At 35.4% G+C, this 12,655-nt stretch overlaps 1 protein-coding gene across 1 annotated transcript in view; it reads right to left on the bottom strand.

Annotated features, from left to right (window-relative positions):
* PPP2CB (protein phosphatase 2 catalytic subunit beta) overlaps positions 1-12,655 on the bottom strand; it is a 32,732-nt gene that overhangs the window by 12,112 nt on the left and 7,965 nt on the right. The window contains exons 2-3 of the mRNA XM_016136149.2: positions 4,248-4,457; positions 2,402-2,575 (exon numbers count right to left, since the gene is read on the bottom strand). Of these exons, the coding sequence (XP_015991635.1) occupies positions 2,402-2,575; positions 4,248-4,457 (384 nt within the window). The remainder of the gene's footprint in view (positions 1-2,401; positions 2,576-4,247; positions 4,458-12,655) is intronic.

Consider the following 12,655-nt stretch of genomic DNA (forward strand, 5'->3'; position numbering starts at 1 on the left):
TAATAAGGGTTACACTACTCTTCTCCTATCAGCCTGCTAATCACCTTACTCCTAACTATTTTTTTTTGGTCATTTTGTTTTAGGTGAGCTGACCCTTTTAAGTATTTCCTGTAATACAAGCCTTGAAGTAGAGAATTCCCTCAAATTTTATATGTCTGGAAAGGTCTTTATTTCTCCTTCATAGCTAAAGGAGAGCTTTGCTGGACACATTATTCTTGGCTGGTAATTCTTTTCATTTAATAATCTGAATACGTGATTTCACTCCTTTCTTGATTTTAAGGTTTGTGCTGAGAAGTCTGACAACCATCTGATGGGTTTTCCTTTATAGGTTACCGTCTTCTTTCCCCTGGCTTCCCTGAGAATTCTGTTATTAATTTTTCATAATTTTAATATATATAATGTGTCTTGGAAAAGGCCTTTTGGGTTGAGATAACTGGCTGTTCTGTTGACTTCTTGAATTCCAAGCTCCAGCTCATTCCTTAGATTTGGGAAATTCTCATCAACTATTTGTCTGAAAATGCTTTCTGATCCCTGCTCCTTTTCCTTCCCTTTGGGAATACATTATTCTAATGTTTCTTTATCTGGGTATCAGCTAGTTCTTGTATTTCTTTCATTATTTTTCATTCTTCAGCCTCTCTCTTCTTCCTTCTGATTTACTTCTAGATTTGTCTTCAATATCACTGACACTTTCCTCCATTTGGTCGACTCTATTTCCCAAGCTTGCTATTTCATTTTCCATCTCTTTTAATGTGTTCTTCATCTCCAGAAGTTCTATTTGGTTCTTTTTTAGTTTCGATCTCCTTGCTAAAAAACTCATTCTGCTGATACAGTTGTTGAATTCCTGGAACTGTTGATATAAATTCCTTTGGCTCTCATTGAGTTTTTTCAGAAGTACCAACCTGAATTCTCTGAATTTAAGTTGCATATTTTTATGTCTTTCAGTTTATTTTCTGGAGATTTTTCTTTTTTACTGAGCTGCCTTGTCACCCTTGGTTGTTCATGGGTTGTAATGGGCTATTTCTCTGCCTGAGCATTAATGGAAGTGTATTCTGCTCTTTTTCCAGAAAGATTATATAAAGGTCTCTCTCTAGCCTGTTGCTAAGAAGGAGTTTTTCTTTTGGTTTCCTGTAGGTGGCATCTAAGCCTCTTGGATCCCTGCTTTGTATAAAGCCTTAATAATACCTTTTGTTTCTTATAAATAAATACTCAGTAATGATCACTATCCTCAGTCTCATTCCCTGTCAGTGTTAGCAAGAGTTTTGGTAGCATTTGCTCAGATTCCTCTGGGGCTTGTGGCATTTGATCTTGGAGGATATAATGGAGGGTGCCTTCTGGGTTGGAGGATGGGGGTCATGGCTCAGCCTCGCATTCTGCAACCACAGCAAGTAATGATCAGCTGTTGCTTCTCTGCTGTCCCCAATTCTCTGCTTTCTGCCCTGATCCCTGGGCACTGCTGCTGAGTGGGGCTCATAGCTCTCTCAGGCCTGCCAGTTCAGGGAACCTGCTGCAGCTTCTCCCCTCCCCTTCTTCTTGCATGGAACTCCAGCTGCGAGCGGCAGCTTCTTTGTTTCTCCCAATCTACTGCCCACTCCCGTGGTTCTGACTTGTGGTAGCTTTTATTCACAGATCACTCACTCATACGTGTTTATGTGCAGGCTGTGTGTTATTTGTTGAGTTTTCGATGTTCAGCTTACTGTTATTTCAAGGGGAGAGATCTGGGGACATCTCTCACTCTGCCATGATTCTGACTGACGACTCTGGACTCTTATAGTTTAAGAATTGTAGTTATATAGTAAGTTTTATATTTAAATTAAAATCAGTTCTTACAGAGATTACCTCTGTAAACTGAGATAATAGGAAATCTGTAAATTTTTTACAGTTTTGAATTTTAATTTTTACATATTTTTATAGTATATTCGTAATACTTGTTAAAAGTGGAAACAAAGCATTCACTTATTAGTAAAGATGGTGCAATACAAGACATTATCACTTGAAATTACCAGGAAAAGGGGAATAAAAAATTATTAATGGTAACCAGCAGATACTATGTATATAAATGAAGATAGTTTTTAAAAAGAACTTTCTTTTCTTAAGACCCTGGGTCTTAAGCATTTACTTACAATATTTTATCTATAATAAAAAAGCATATTTGCATATTCTCCAGTCGAAAGATTTAATATATACCTGAGAACAGCATGAACATTTGCTGATCTCAATATGCATAAAACTGATCCAATTCCCTGTTCTGAAATCTTAAGTATAAGGAAAAGAGGCAGAAAAGGCCAAGGAAGTGAAGAAACACATGTCATAAATCTAGACCCTAAATTACTAGGAGAAAGTGTTTTCTTACTTCCATCCCTTTGCAAACCCATACCCACCACGTAAGCACACACATACACACCTGTCCATCTACTAAAGCTGTAAGAGGAAGATAATCAAATAGATCTGTAAAATATTTCCAAACATTGGCATTTCCATACTTCCGTAGACATTCATCATAAAAGCCATATACTTGGGTAATTTGTCGGCTTTCATGGTTTCCTCTCAATATTGTAATGCGTTCTGGATAACGCACCTGGAGGAAAAGCAGAAGAAATCCATGGTACAAACTATATTTTTACTAGTGACATGTTAAGCACATTAACCTCTGACCCATTTTAAAAGGCTCTTTTGTCTGCTAGTAAATTAAATTTTAAACCTTTTTCTGAATAAAAATGTTTTCATTCATAACTAGGTCCTACTGGTAAACTTTAAAATGTTTTTATAGTTATCCTTCATTACCATTTATACAATCCTCACTGAAATCCTTCTTAACTGATACCTGTAATACTATAATAAACTTGGATCTGATTTGTAGTCTCGAATATCTTCATCTTCAAACTATCACCAGGTCTTCTGAATATTCCCTGAACATGACAACTTCTCATTACTGAAGATCAGAAATTTGAACCTAAGACAAACTCCTCTACAGACTAACATCTCTGTCCCTTTTCGATTTTTACTTTCCAGGGGAAGATTGTGTTTACCAACAAAACTACAAAAAAAAGGCCCTTGCCAAATCTAAGCAAGACTTTGAATGTATTAAATGTCTCTTTTCCGTAACAAAATACAGAGACATACCTTATAGTGTAGAATTTAGTTAGGAGTATGTCTGATAAGAAGTTACAAAATATACTGGTTTCTGTAAACCAAATTAATTAAAAGCTGCAAATACATACCTCAATTCATACATATTCACTAAGTATCCATTATTATGTTCAACACTGAACTCAGTGCTTAAAGCTAGGTGAGGTCTACACAAGATAATATCTACTCTTTAGGAACTAATCTCACTAAAGAAGTATGTGAAATAATACAAGGCAATAAACTACTATTAACATAAATAAGGGGTGGGATAATACGTTTCATGGTAATTTAGAATAGAAGGAATAAGGCTTAAAATGGTTGGACTTCATTGAAGAACTCGAGCTGCATCTAGGCAGAAGGGGTAAGAAATCACAGAGCAATCTTATTGAGAAATTAGATAAGAAAATATATGGAGAGAGACTGAGCACTGAAATGCTTTGATTTGAGGCAAAGTGTTTATGCTACCAACCACTGGCGGGCAAATTTAGGTTAGACTATAAGAGGGCCAGTCAAGGAGTTTGCGCTTGGCAACATAAGTTTATGGGTGACATGAAATCACTGAAGAATTTGGGAGTGGAGAAGTAACAAGATAAAAGTGTTAAAGAAATTTAATCTGGCAACATATTGCAAGGTGCAAGCTGAGCTGGAGAGGTCTGATCTTGGAGGCAGAAATATTAGTTACCATGCTATTACATTAATCAAAGTGTGAAGTGATAAAAATTCAGATTGGGTGTGGATAGTAAAAACAGACACAAGAATAACAGACTCTTCAAGGCAAGAATTTTAAAAGACCTTGTTTTTTAAAAAGAGACTTGTTAATTGACTAAATATGAGGGATAACTGACTAGATCAAAAATGATTCCAAGGTTTCGGCTATGGATTCCCCCAAGAGAATGATTTACCAGAAGCAAGCAGGAGAGTTTTAATGTAGTATTCTCATCTCTCTCTTTTCCCCACCCCCTCACTTCTCTCTAAAAAGATGCAAAATCAACTATTATTTTAAGGGGTTATAAACTGAATGGATCATTAAATAGAACAGATGATATACAATAATGCCATTTTGCCTTCTGTTGGTTTAAAACTTAAAAAAAAAAAAAGAAAGTGAATTTCACTAATCATACCTTTAATGCCACAAGAAGAGTCACAGTCTCCACTGAATAATAACCTCTGTCTACATAGTCACCCATGAATAGATAGTTTGTATCTGGTGATTTTCCTCCAATTCTAAAGAGTTCCATAAGATCATGGAATTGACCGTGCACATCTCCACAGACGGTAACAGGACAGCGAACCTCTTGCACATTTGATTCTTTTGTTAAAATTTCTTTAGCCTGTTAGAAAAATGAAAACAATTGAAAAAAGATTCTATCACAAAATTTTTTTCACTTGGGGTTCTCAATAATTTTTAATTGGTAAAGGGGTCCTGAGGCCCAATTCTATCGCAAATTTAAAAAGTATCATTCCTTGTGTATTAAAAGAAAATCTGGGAAAACAAAACCTAAAATGTACCTTATAAAATCATAAAGTTAAAGCCACAATGAGATACCACTTTACACCTATAGGATGGCTAAATTAAAAAGACAGATAATAGCAAATTTTGTAAGGATATGGAGAAATTGGGACTCTCAACATTGTGGGGGGAATGTAAAATGGTGCACCCACTGTGGAAAAGAGTCTGGCAGATCTTCCATAAGTCAAAGACAGAATTACCACAGGGTACAGCAATTCCATTCTTAGCCACTCACTTAAGAGAAATGAACACTTATGTTTACATCTGTTCAAGGCAACATCGTTTACAACAGCCAAAAAGTGGAAACCACCCAAATATCCATTAACTGATGGAGGGATAAATAAAATGTGGCATATCTGTTTAATGGGTATTATTCAGCAATAAGAAATGAAGTATTGCTATATGCTACAAACGTTAAAAACTATGCAGCAGTCCCCCTTTACCCATGGGGCTTAAGTTCTAAGACTCTCCGTGGATGCCTGAAACTGCCAGAGTACTGAACCCTATAAACAGTTTTTTTTCTATACATATAAAACTACGATGAAGTTTAATTTATAAATGAGGCTCAGTAATAGATTTAATAATACCTAATAATAAAATAGAACAATGATAACGAAATACTGTAATAATAAAGTTAGTGAATGTGGTTACTCATTTCAGGGGATTCCTTGCAGAAGTCTTTATACAGGCTCAATGCTTTCTGGCATAACATTTTGCCATCGATTAGAACATGTTTTCTTTCATGTTCTCCCACAAATTTAATGCATTTTCCATCACAACTAAACACTTATCACACACTGGGACCATAACTTTTGCAGTTTGAGGTGCAACAACAAAACTAACACAGCTTTCTCTTTCCTTCTTCACAATTTCATGGATGGAAGATTCATTCTTATTGTAGAACTTAGAGACCTTAGCACATGATTTTCTTTCTTTCCTTATTAAGTCAGGAACTTTTAGCTTTTGCTTAATGGAAGTACTTTATGGCTTCTCTTTGGTACATCTGAAGGCCTGCATAACTAATCTATGCTTTGAGGCCATTATGAAGTAAAATAAGAGTTACCTGAACACAAGCACTGCAATAGTGCACAGTTGATTTGTTAACTGAGATGGCTATGAAGTAACTAAGAGCAAGGGAGACTCTGGACAAATGGATGAGTCACGTCTTGGGGGAGACAGAGCAGGACAGCAAGATTTCATCTTATTACTCAGAATGGTGTACAATTTAAAACTATGAATGGTTTATTTCTGGTCTTTTCCATTTAATATTTTCAGACAGTGGCTAACCTTAGGTAATTGAAACTATAGATAATGGGGGACTACTGTATTAAATGAAAGCAGGCAGTCACAAATTTCCATATATTGTATGATTCCATTTACATTAAATGTCCATAATAGGCAAATCTACAGAAAGTAGATTAGTGGCTCTCTAGGGCTGGGAGATCTGGGAGGTAATGCCAAAGGGGTGTAGAGTTTCTTCTGGGAGTAATAAAAACTTTCTAAAATTGTGGTGATGGACCCATATCTGTAAATGTACTAAAAGCCACTGAACTGTGCACTCTAAATAGGTTCATTGTATGGTATAGGAATTGTATCTCTATAAAGCTTTTTTTAAAAAAATCTTATTTACTGGCTATTTTGCAACTCTGCCTAATAGGAAAAAGATCCCAGAATCAAAAAGAAAACAAAAATGCCTCTGAAGGCCTATAATAAAATAGATATGATCAGAGTATATGTACCTTCCCACCAACACTCCAGAAGAGATTATTAGGGCTTATTTTAGACCTCTTTACTTGTTATGTACAAAATTCTAATAAGCTATTTATCGCATTTCCAGGTCTATGAGAGCTCACAAACAGAAAACCATGAAGGATAAGTGGTAAGAACTAGGACTAATACAGACATATAAACTAAGAGTAAGAAACAACCCCATAGCGAAAATAATGGTAGCAAAAATGACAATGGGCAACAAAAGTCATTTGAAGATTCACGTAGGGCCCAGGGAGGAGAGCTAAGACTGCGGGCGTGGGGTGACGGGAGTGGGAGTTTAGGGGCAAAGACTTCTCTGACCCTCCAGGGATCTGATACTCTAAAGAGCATTTAAAAACACAGATTAGGGTTTCTCTATACATAATGTAAGTTCCTATTTTTCTGCATCTTTGTCAACAGACTTTTAATATTCTTGCCGATTCCTGGGTGTAAAATAGTTTCTTTTAATTTGTACTTCTGATACTTCTTAGAAAGCAGCTTTTCGTGTTTACTGGTCATTGGATTTCTTGTTGTGAAATATTTACTCACAAAATTAGCCTAATTTTTCTATTAGGTTGTTTATACTTTCCCTATTGGTTTGTACCAGTTTTGTTTTTTTTTTTAGTATTATAAACATTTACCCTTTATTGGTTTTATGCATTTTAAATATCTTCTCACAGTCTGGGGATGGTGTTTTCATTTTGTTTAAGTGTTACTAAAGGGTTTTTTTGTACTTGTTTCTAAACTTTAAGATAGCCAAATTTATTGCTTTTCCCCCTTTATGGATATTTGGGTCTTGTTTTAGAAACTGTTTCCTATACAGCGATCAGAAAGGCATTCCTGTATTTTTATACATGAATGGTCTTACTTTCACATTTAACAAGTTTTTAATCCAGAGCTGGAATTTGTTACATGGTATAATGTAGGGATTCATTTTATTATTTTAACAAGTTTTTAATCCAGAGCTGGAATTTGTTACATGGTATAATGTAGGGATTCATTTTATTATTCCTGATGTTTAGCCAACTGGCTCAGAATTATTTACTATACAGTGCCATCCTTTCTTCATTAATTTATAATGCCTCCATCAGGCTTTCATAAAGACCCATGTCTGTTTCCTGATTTCTTAGAACTAGAAACAACCTTATATACACTCTCAGATTCCCCTTAACATTACTTACTGGAGGAGCTGCCTGTTTCTTGAACTGCTTTGCTCTCTAACCACTATGCTATGACACATGAAACTAATTTAAAATAATACTGAGTGTCAACTATAATTGAAAAATTTTTTAAAGGGAGGGAGAAGGTGAAAGGGAACAAGAGGTTCAAATTTCCAGTTATAAAATAAATAAAATTGACTCCTCAAGTCACATAACATTAAGATTTAACAAGTTAATGCTATTTTTAACAAGTTAAAAATCCACTAAAGGAAACATTATCAAAAACAAAGAAAGATTATTTAATACATAGTACCTGTACTGGACAACATTTATTAGGTTGACAAACCATTCACTCTGATGTACACCATACCCAGCAATCACACGACACATCGAAATATTCCTGAAGAGTAAGGTTCATGTATTCATGAAACAAATATGTGTCTGTTGTAGGCCAGGCACCAAGAGATAAAAAGAGAAATAGGTAAACCTTCTCAACACACTCAACCAAACAAAATAAGAACATCTGTATACAAAAAGGGTTAAAAAAAGAGAAGCCTGGGAAAATATTTATAGTACACGAGATAACAGAAACACACTGACATGTGTCACATAAAGATATTTGCAGAATAAATCACAATTTGTCTTAAAAATCACTGATTCTGTCAATCTTAAGAGGTCCCTTTTCCGAGAATTCCTAAGAAACTATATATTTTTGAAAAAGAACATTTGAGAATATGAAGTTCTGAATTAGCCATCTTTGTTTAAAATGTTATATGGAAAAAGGCCTATGACTACATTTATACTAATTGACTTAAAATGTAATTTATATTTTTTTGCATATTACTATCAGAAAGTTAATTTTTACATCTAAAGAGGTTTTCTAGTAATGACTTTTTAATAGTTCCATGACTTATAATATTGATACTATTAGCTTTTATTGAAAAATGTTTATTCACTTAATATAGGAAAAATTAATGTAGCAATTCTCAAAGTATGACCCAAGGGGTTGTTCAGAGGTAACAGATTTACTATTGTTGTTTTAATAATAAACTTTTTGAAATGTCTGTTTTAATTGCCAATACAGCAATCAATACAACCAAGATAAACACAAGCCCTCTGCAGTCCTTAAGTGTTAAGAGTATAAAGGGTCATGAGACTTAAAAGCTTAAAGATTGCTATTAATGCATCTGTTTTGTTGACCTACATGTGACATGAAACAGACCAAGCAAAGGGTAAGTAGGTTCACATTTCTACAAAGACTTGTATCTTAGTCACTTCAACTTGTTTTCAATGACTATTAGCATTCTATTACATTAATCCAAGGGACTAATGTTAGAATAAATAAAACAAAATTACAATGAAAGTTTGCATACACATTGTAGGAATCACAAAGAAAGTTGATCTTCAGAGTCACCTATGCCAACTAGATGCACCCAGCCGACTTAATTTCAAGTGATTCTAAGCAGAAGGGACAATGGCAAGTTCTAGTATAACAGAAGTGTTTTCTTCAGGTTTCTAAAACATTTCTAACATATGATTTTGACCATGGCTCCAATTTTTCTTCATTTATACAAAATTTCCAAACTTGGTTCGCCAGCTTTCCTTTTGATTCTAGGCTACCAAATATTCTTCCAATAAACACTGTCTGCTTCTGCTTAAATCAGCCTGGTAGACTTCCCGAGTTACGAGCTATATAGCCCTTATTTTTTCTTCTCTTTGCCTATAATTTGTTAGAATGTATAGCAGTCTTCCAAAAATATGGGTTCTCCTCCTAGTTCAACTCTAACTATGTAACCTTAAGACCTATATACCCTTCAGTTTCTTCAGACTAGGTATTTATGAGTCTGTATCTTTAAAATAGGAAGTCTTATTTTCCATATGCATACTCTAGAAATAGCTATTCTTTTCCAAACAGAAATTCTTTAAGGAATGATTCTTAGCTGCATGGCAAACGATAGTATTTTATTATCATTCTGTCACTGATGTTATTATTTTTATTTTTTTGGTGGAGGGGAGAAGACAAACTGTGAGTTAATTTTTTTCACATAAGAAGACTGGAGGTAGGCAGCCCTGGATTGGCACAGCTTCTCAAGGGCCATCGGGGCAGCAGACTCTTTCCACCTACCTTCTTTGCCACCCTTAATAAATAGAATGCCATCTCATGGTCACAAAATAGTGGTGCACCTCTTGGCACTGTATCTGGTACCCTATTCAGCAAGAAGGCGGAATGGGCAAAGACCAAAGGGTACATGCCAGCCTAGTCTATCCACTTTACAAAGCTTTCCCAGAATTCTCCCTCAGCCACTCATCGCATCTCACTGGCCATTAAAGACACATGCTCCCTACTGCTCCAACCAATCATAAATGTGATTTTCTGTTAGAATGAGGGTAGAGTCACTAAAGGTATAATTCCACTTAGAAGTGAAGGGAATTTTAGAAATGATCAAGCATCTCCTAAAGGGTCTTACAAATGGCTCAGAAATGTCTAAGATTAGATAGGACACAATATTTTAACCAAACTTATTCCATAAGACAGTTCTTAATTTTGTTCTGAAAAATAATCAAGTGGAACAGCACAAATCATTAGGAAGTTCAATCAGAGCTTATGTCATCTATTTATTATTTTTTCTTTTAAATCAGTATCTGGCTGATGGTTCCAACTCTGAAAAGAAAATATGCTTCATGTATGACTATCTTACTGTCTTAAATTTAGAAATAAGCAGCACCAAAATGTAATTATCCGATTGTTATTTTAATAATATATTAACCCAACACGGGTTTTATAAAACTACTGGATGGGTTAAGATATAGTAGTCCCCTCTTATCTGTGATTTCAGTTACTTTAGGTCAACCAAGGTCTGAAAATACTATATAGAAAATTCCAGAAATAAACAATTCCTGTTTAAATTGCACGCCATTCTAAGCAGTATGATGAAATCTCGTGCGACCTGCCTCAGGGCCTGACTCATCCCTTTGTCCAGTATACCCATGCTGTATACACTTGGCCACCCATTAGTCAGTCACTTAGTAATTGGCTTGGTGATCAGATTGACTGATGGGTTATTGCAGTGCTGTGTTCAAGTAACCCTTATTTTATTTACTAATGGCCCCAAAGCCATTCAAATAACTTTTATTACAGTATATTGTTAAAACTGTTCTATATTATTATTAATGTTGTTAACCTCTCACCTTGCCTAACTTATAAAGTAAATTTTATCATAGGTATGTATAGGGGAAACATATTGTATATAGAGTATGGTACTGTCCAAGGTCTCAGGCCTCCACTGAGGTGCTGGAATGTATCCCCTGCAGATAAGGGGGGGACTACTGCATATGAGAGTATGTACATGTGTGTATGTTTTATAATATTTCCTCAGTTTTTATCTACATAGTATAGTGAAGAAAATACCTGGCAGGCCGGTGTGAGCCACCCCCACCCCTTATTTTATCTCCACTCCACAGATCTCCTGAGTTTTTAAACACTTGATTTATAACTCACACCCTTTATTTGGATTCCTAGCTAACCAAGTGATCTTACTGTAACATCACTTTGGCTTGCCTTCAAAGAAAGAATGTATTGGACAGGTAGAAATACATAGTTCACCTGATACTTAGAATTCTCAATGTAAAAACCTTTGTGTGTCTGGAGTTCCCAAGGCCATTCCTAGGTTTGGTGGGTGTTTTGCAAAGAAGACTCACAGAACTCAGCACATAGTCATACTCATGGCTGTGACTTGTTACAGGAAAAGGATATGAAGCAAAATCAGCAAAGGGAAAAGGTGAATGGGGCAAAGTCCTGAGTAGATCAGCTGCAAGCTTCCAAGAGTCCTCTCCCATTCTTGTTGCCCAAAGTACACTTAAGGCCAGCAGCAACGTGAGTTGTGACAACACACTTGAAATGCTGTCTACTAGGAAAGCTCATTAACAGACCCAGTGCCCAAGATTTGTAACTGGGAGCTGGTCATATAGATACCTTCTGCCTAGCATGTACCAACATTTCTAACTGTCAGAAGGAAAGCACGTGTCAGCATAAATTACATGATTTCCATAAATGGTTTAGGCACAATGAGCCATTCTTAACAGGGAATGGTGGGAACCCTGCCCAAATCCAGTTTCCAGACACCGGCCAAGAGCAACTTTGAAATGAGGACTTTCTGTACACCTTGCGATTCTATAGGTAATTTCATAAGTGTTCTCTAATGTGACTTAGCAGCCAAAGTTTAATTATCTTTAAGACATGGATAAGACCAAGTTTAAACTTGTGAAGTGAAGGACTGTGGTGGTGATTAAGTGCCACTTCACAGACATACATACAGGCAAATCGCTGTTATTAATGCTGCGACACTGATACACCTATCCATTTAAACCTGTTTCCTTTCGTACCCATTTAAGACACAGTCTTTCTTGATGCTATAAATCAAATCAATCTTAGAAAATTGAGAAAATGAAGATTGGGGATGACATTCACATATAATAAAATGAACAAAATATTTTCCCTGCTAGCCATGTTTTAGAAGTGCAGAATAGGTAAACAGACTCAAGTCTCCTCCACCTCCCAACAGATGACATTCTATTTTTGTGTTGGGGCACACTGCCAGAGTCACATTAAAAAGCCACTGTATTTGGTTTTGGCAGTCAATATACAAATTTTCTTTCCACCTCTATTTAGCAAATATAAAACATTAAAGGTTATCTCTTACTCTCTAGGCAAATTAATCTACAAAAATCCACAGAACACACTGATGTCTCAAACAGATGAGATTAAATGAAGTAAAAAATTCCACAGGGCTAGGTTAATATAAGCAGGGCGGCTTGTCCTCCTTTGTTGACCTTTAAAAATAATAATAATAATACAATAAAATAAACCTTTCCTTTTAGTTAAACAATAATCAAGTGTCTGTAGGCTAATGTCGAGCTTGGAAATGCAAGAATAAATTATATACTGTTGAAATTTAAAAAGAATGAAGTATGTGTATGTACATAGGCCAAGATATATTGCTGTGAAAAGTTTTAGGATATTATACCTATGACCTCATTTAAAAAAAAAAAAAACAATACACCACAAACACCCATCCCTTCTCCAACACACGTTTTTTTACACTTTGAGAAC

This window comes from Rousettus aegyptiacus, unplaced genomic scaffold, assembly GCF_014176215.1.
Source record: "Rousettus aegyptiacus isolate mRouAeg1 unplaced genomic scaffold, mRouAeg1.p scaffold_m13_p_11, whole genome shotgun sequence".
NCBI lineage: Eukaryota > Metazoa > Chordata > Mammalia > Chiroptera > Pteropodidae > Rousettus > Rousettus aegyptiacus.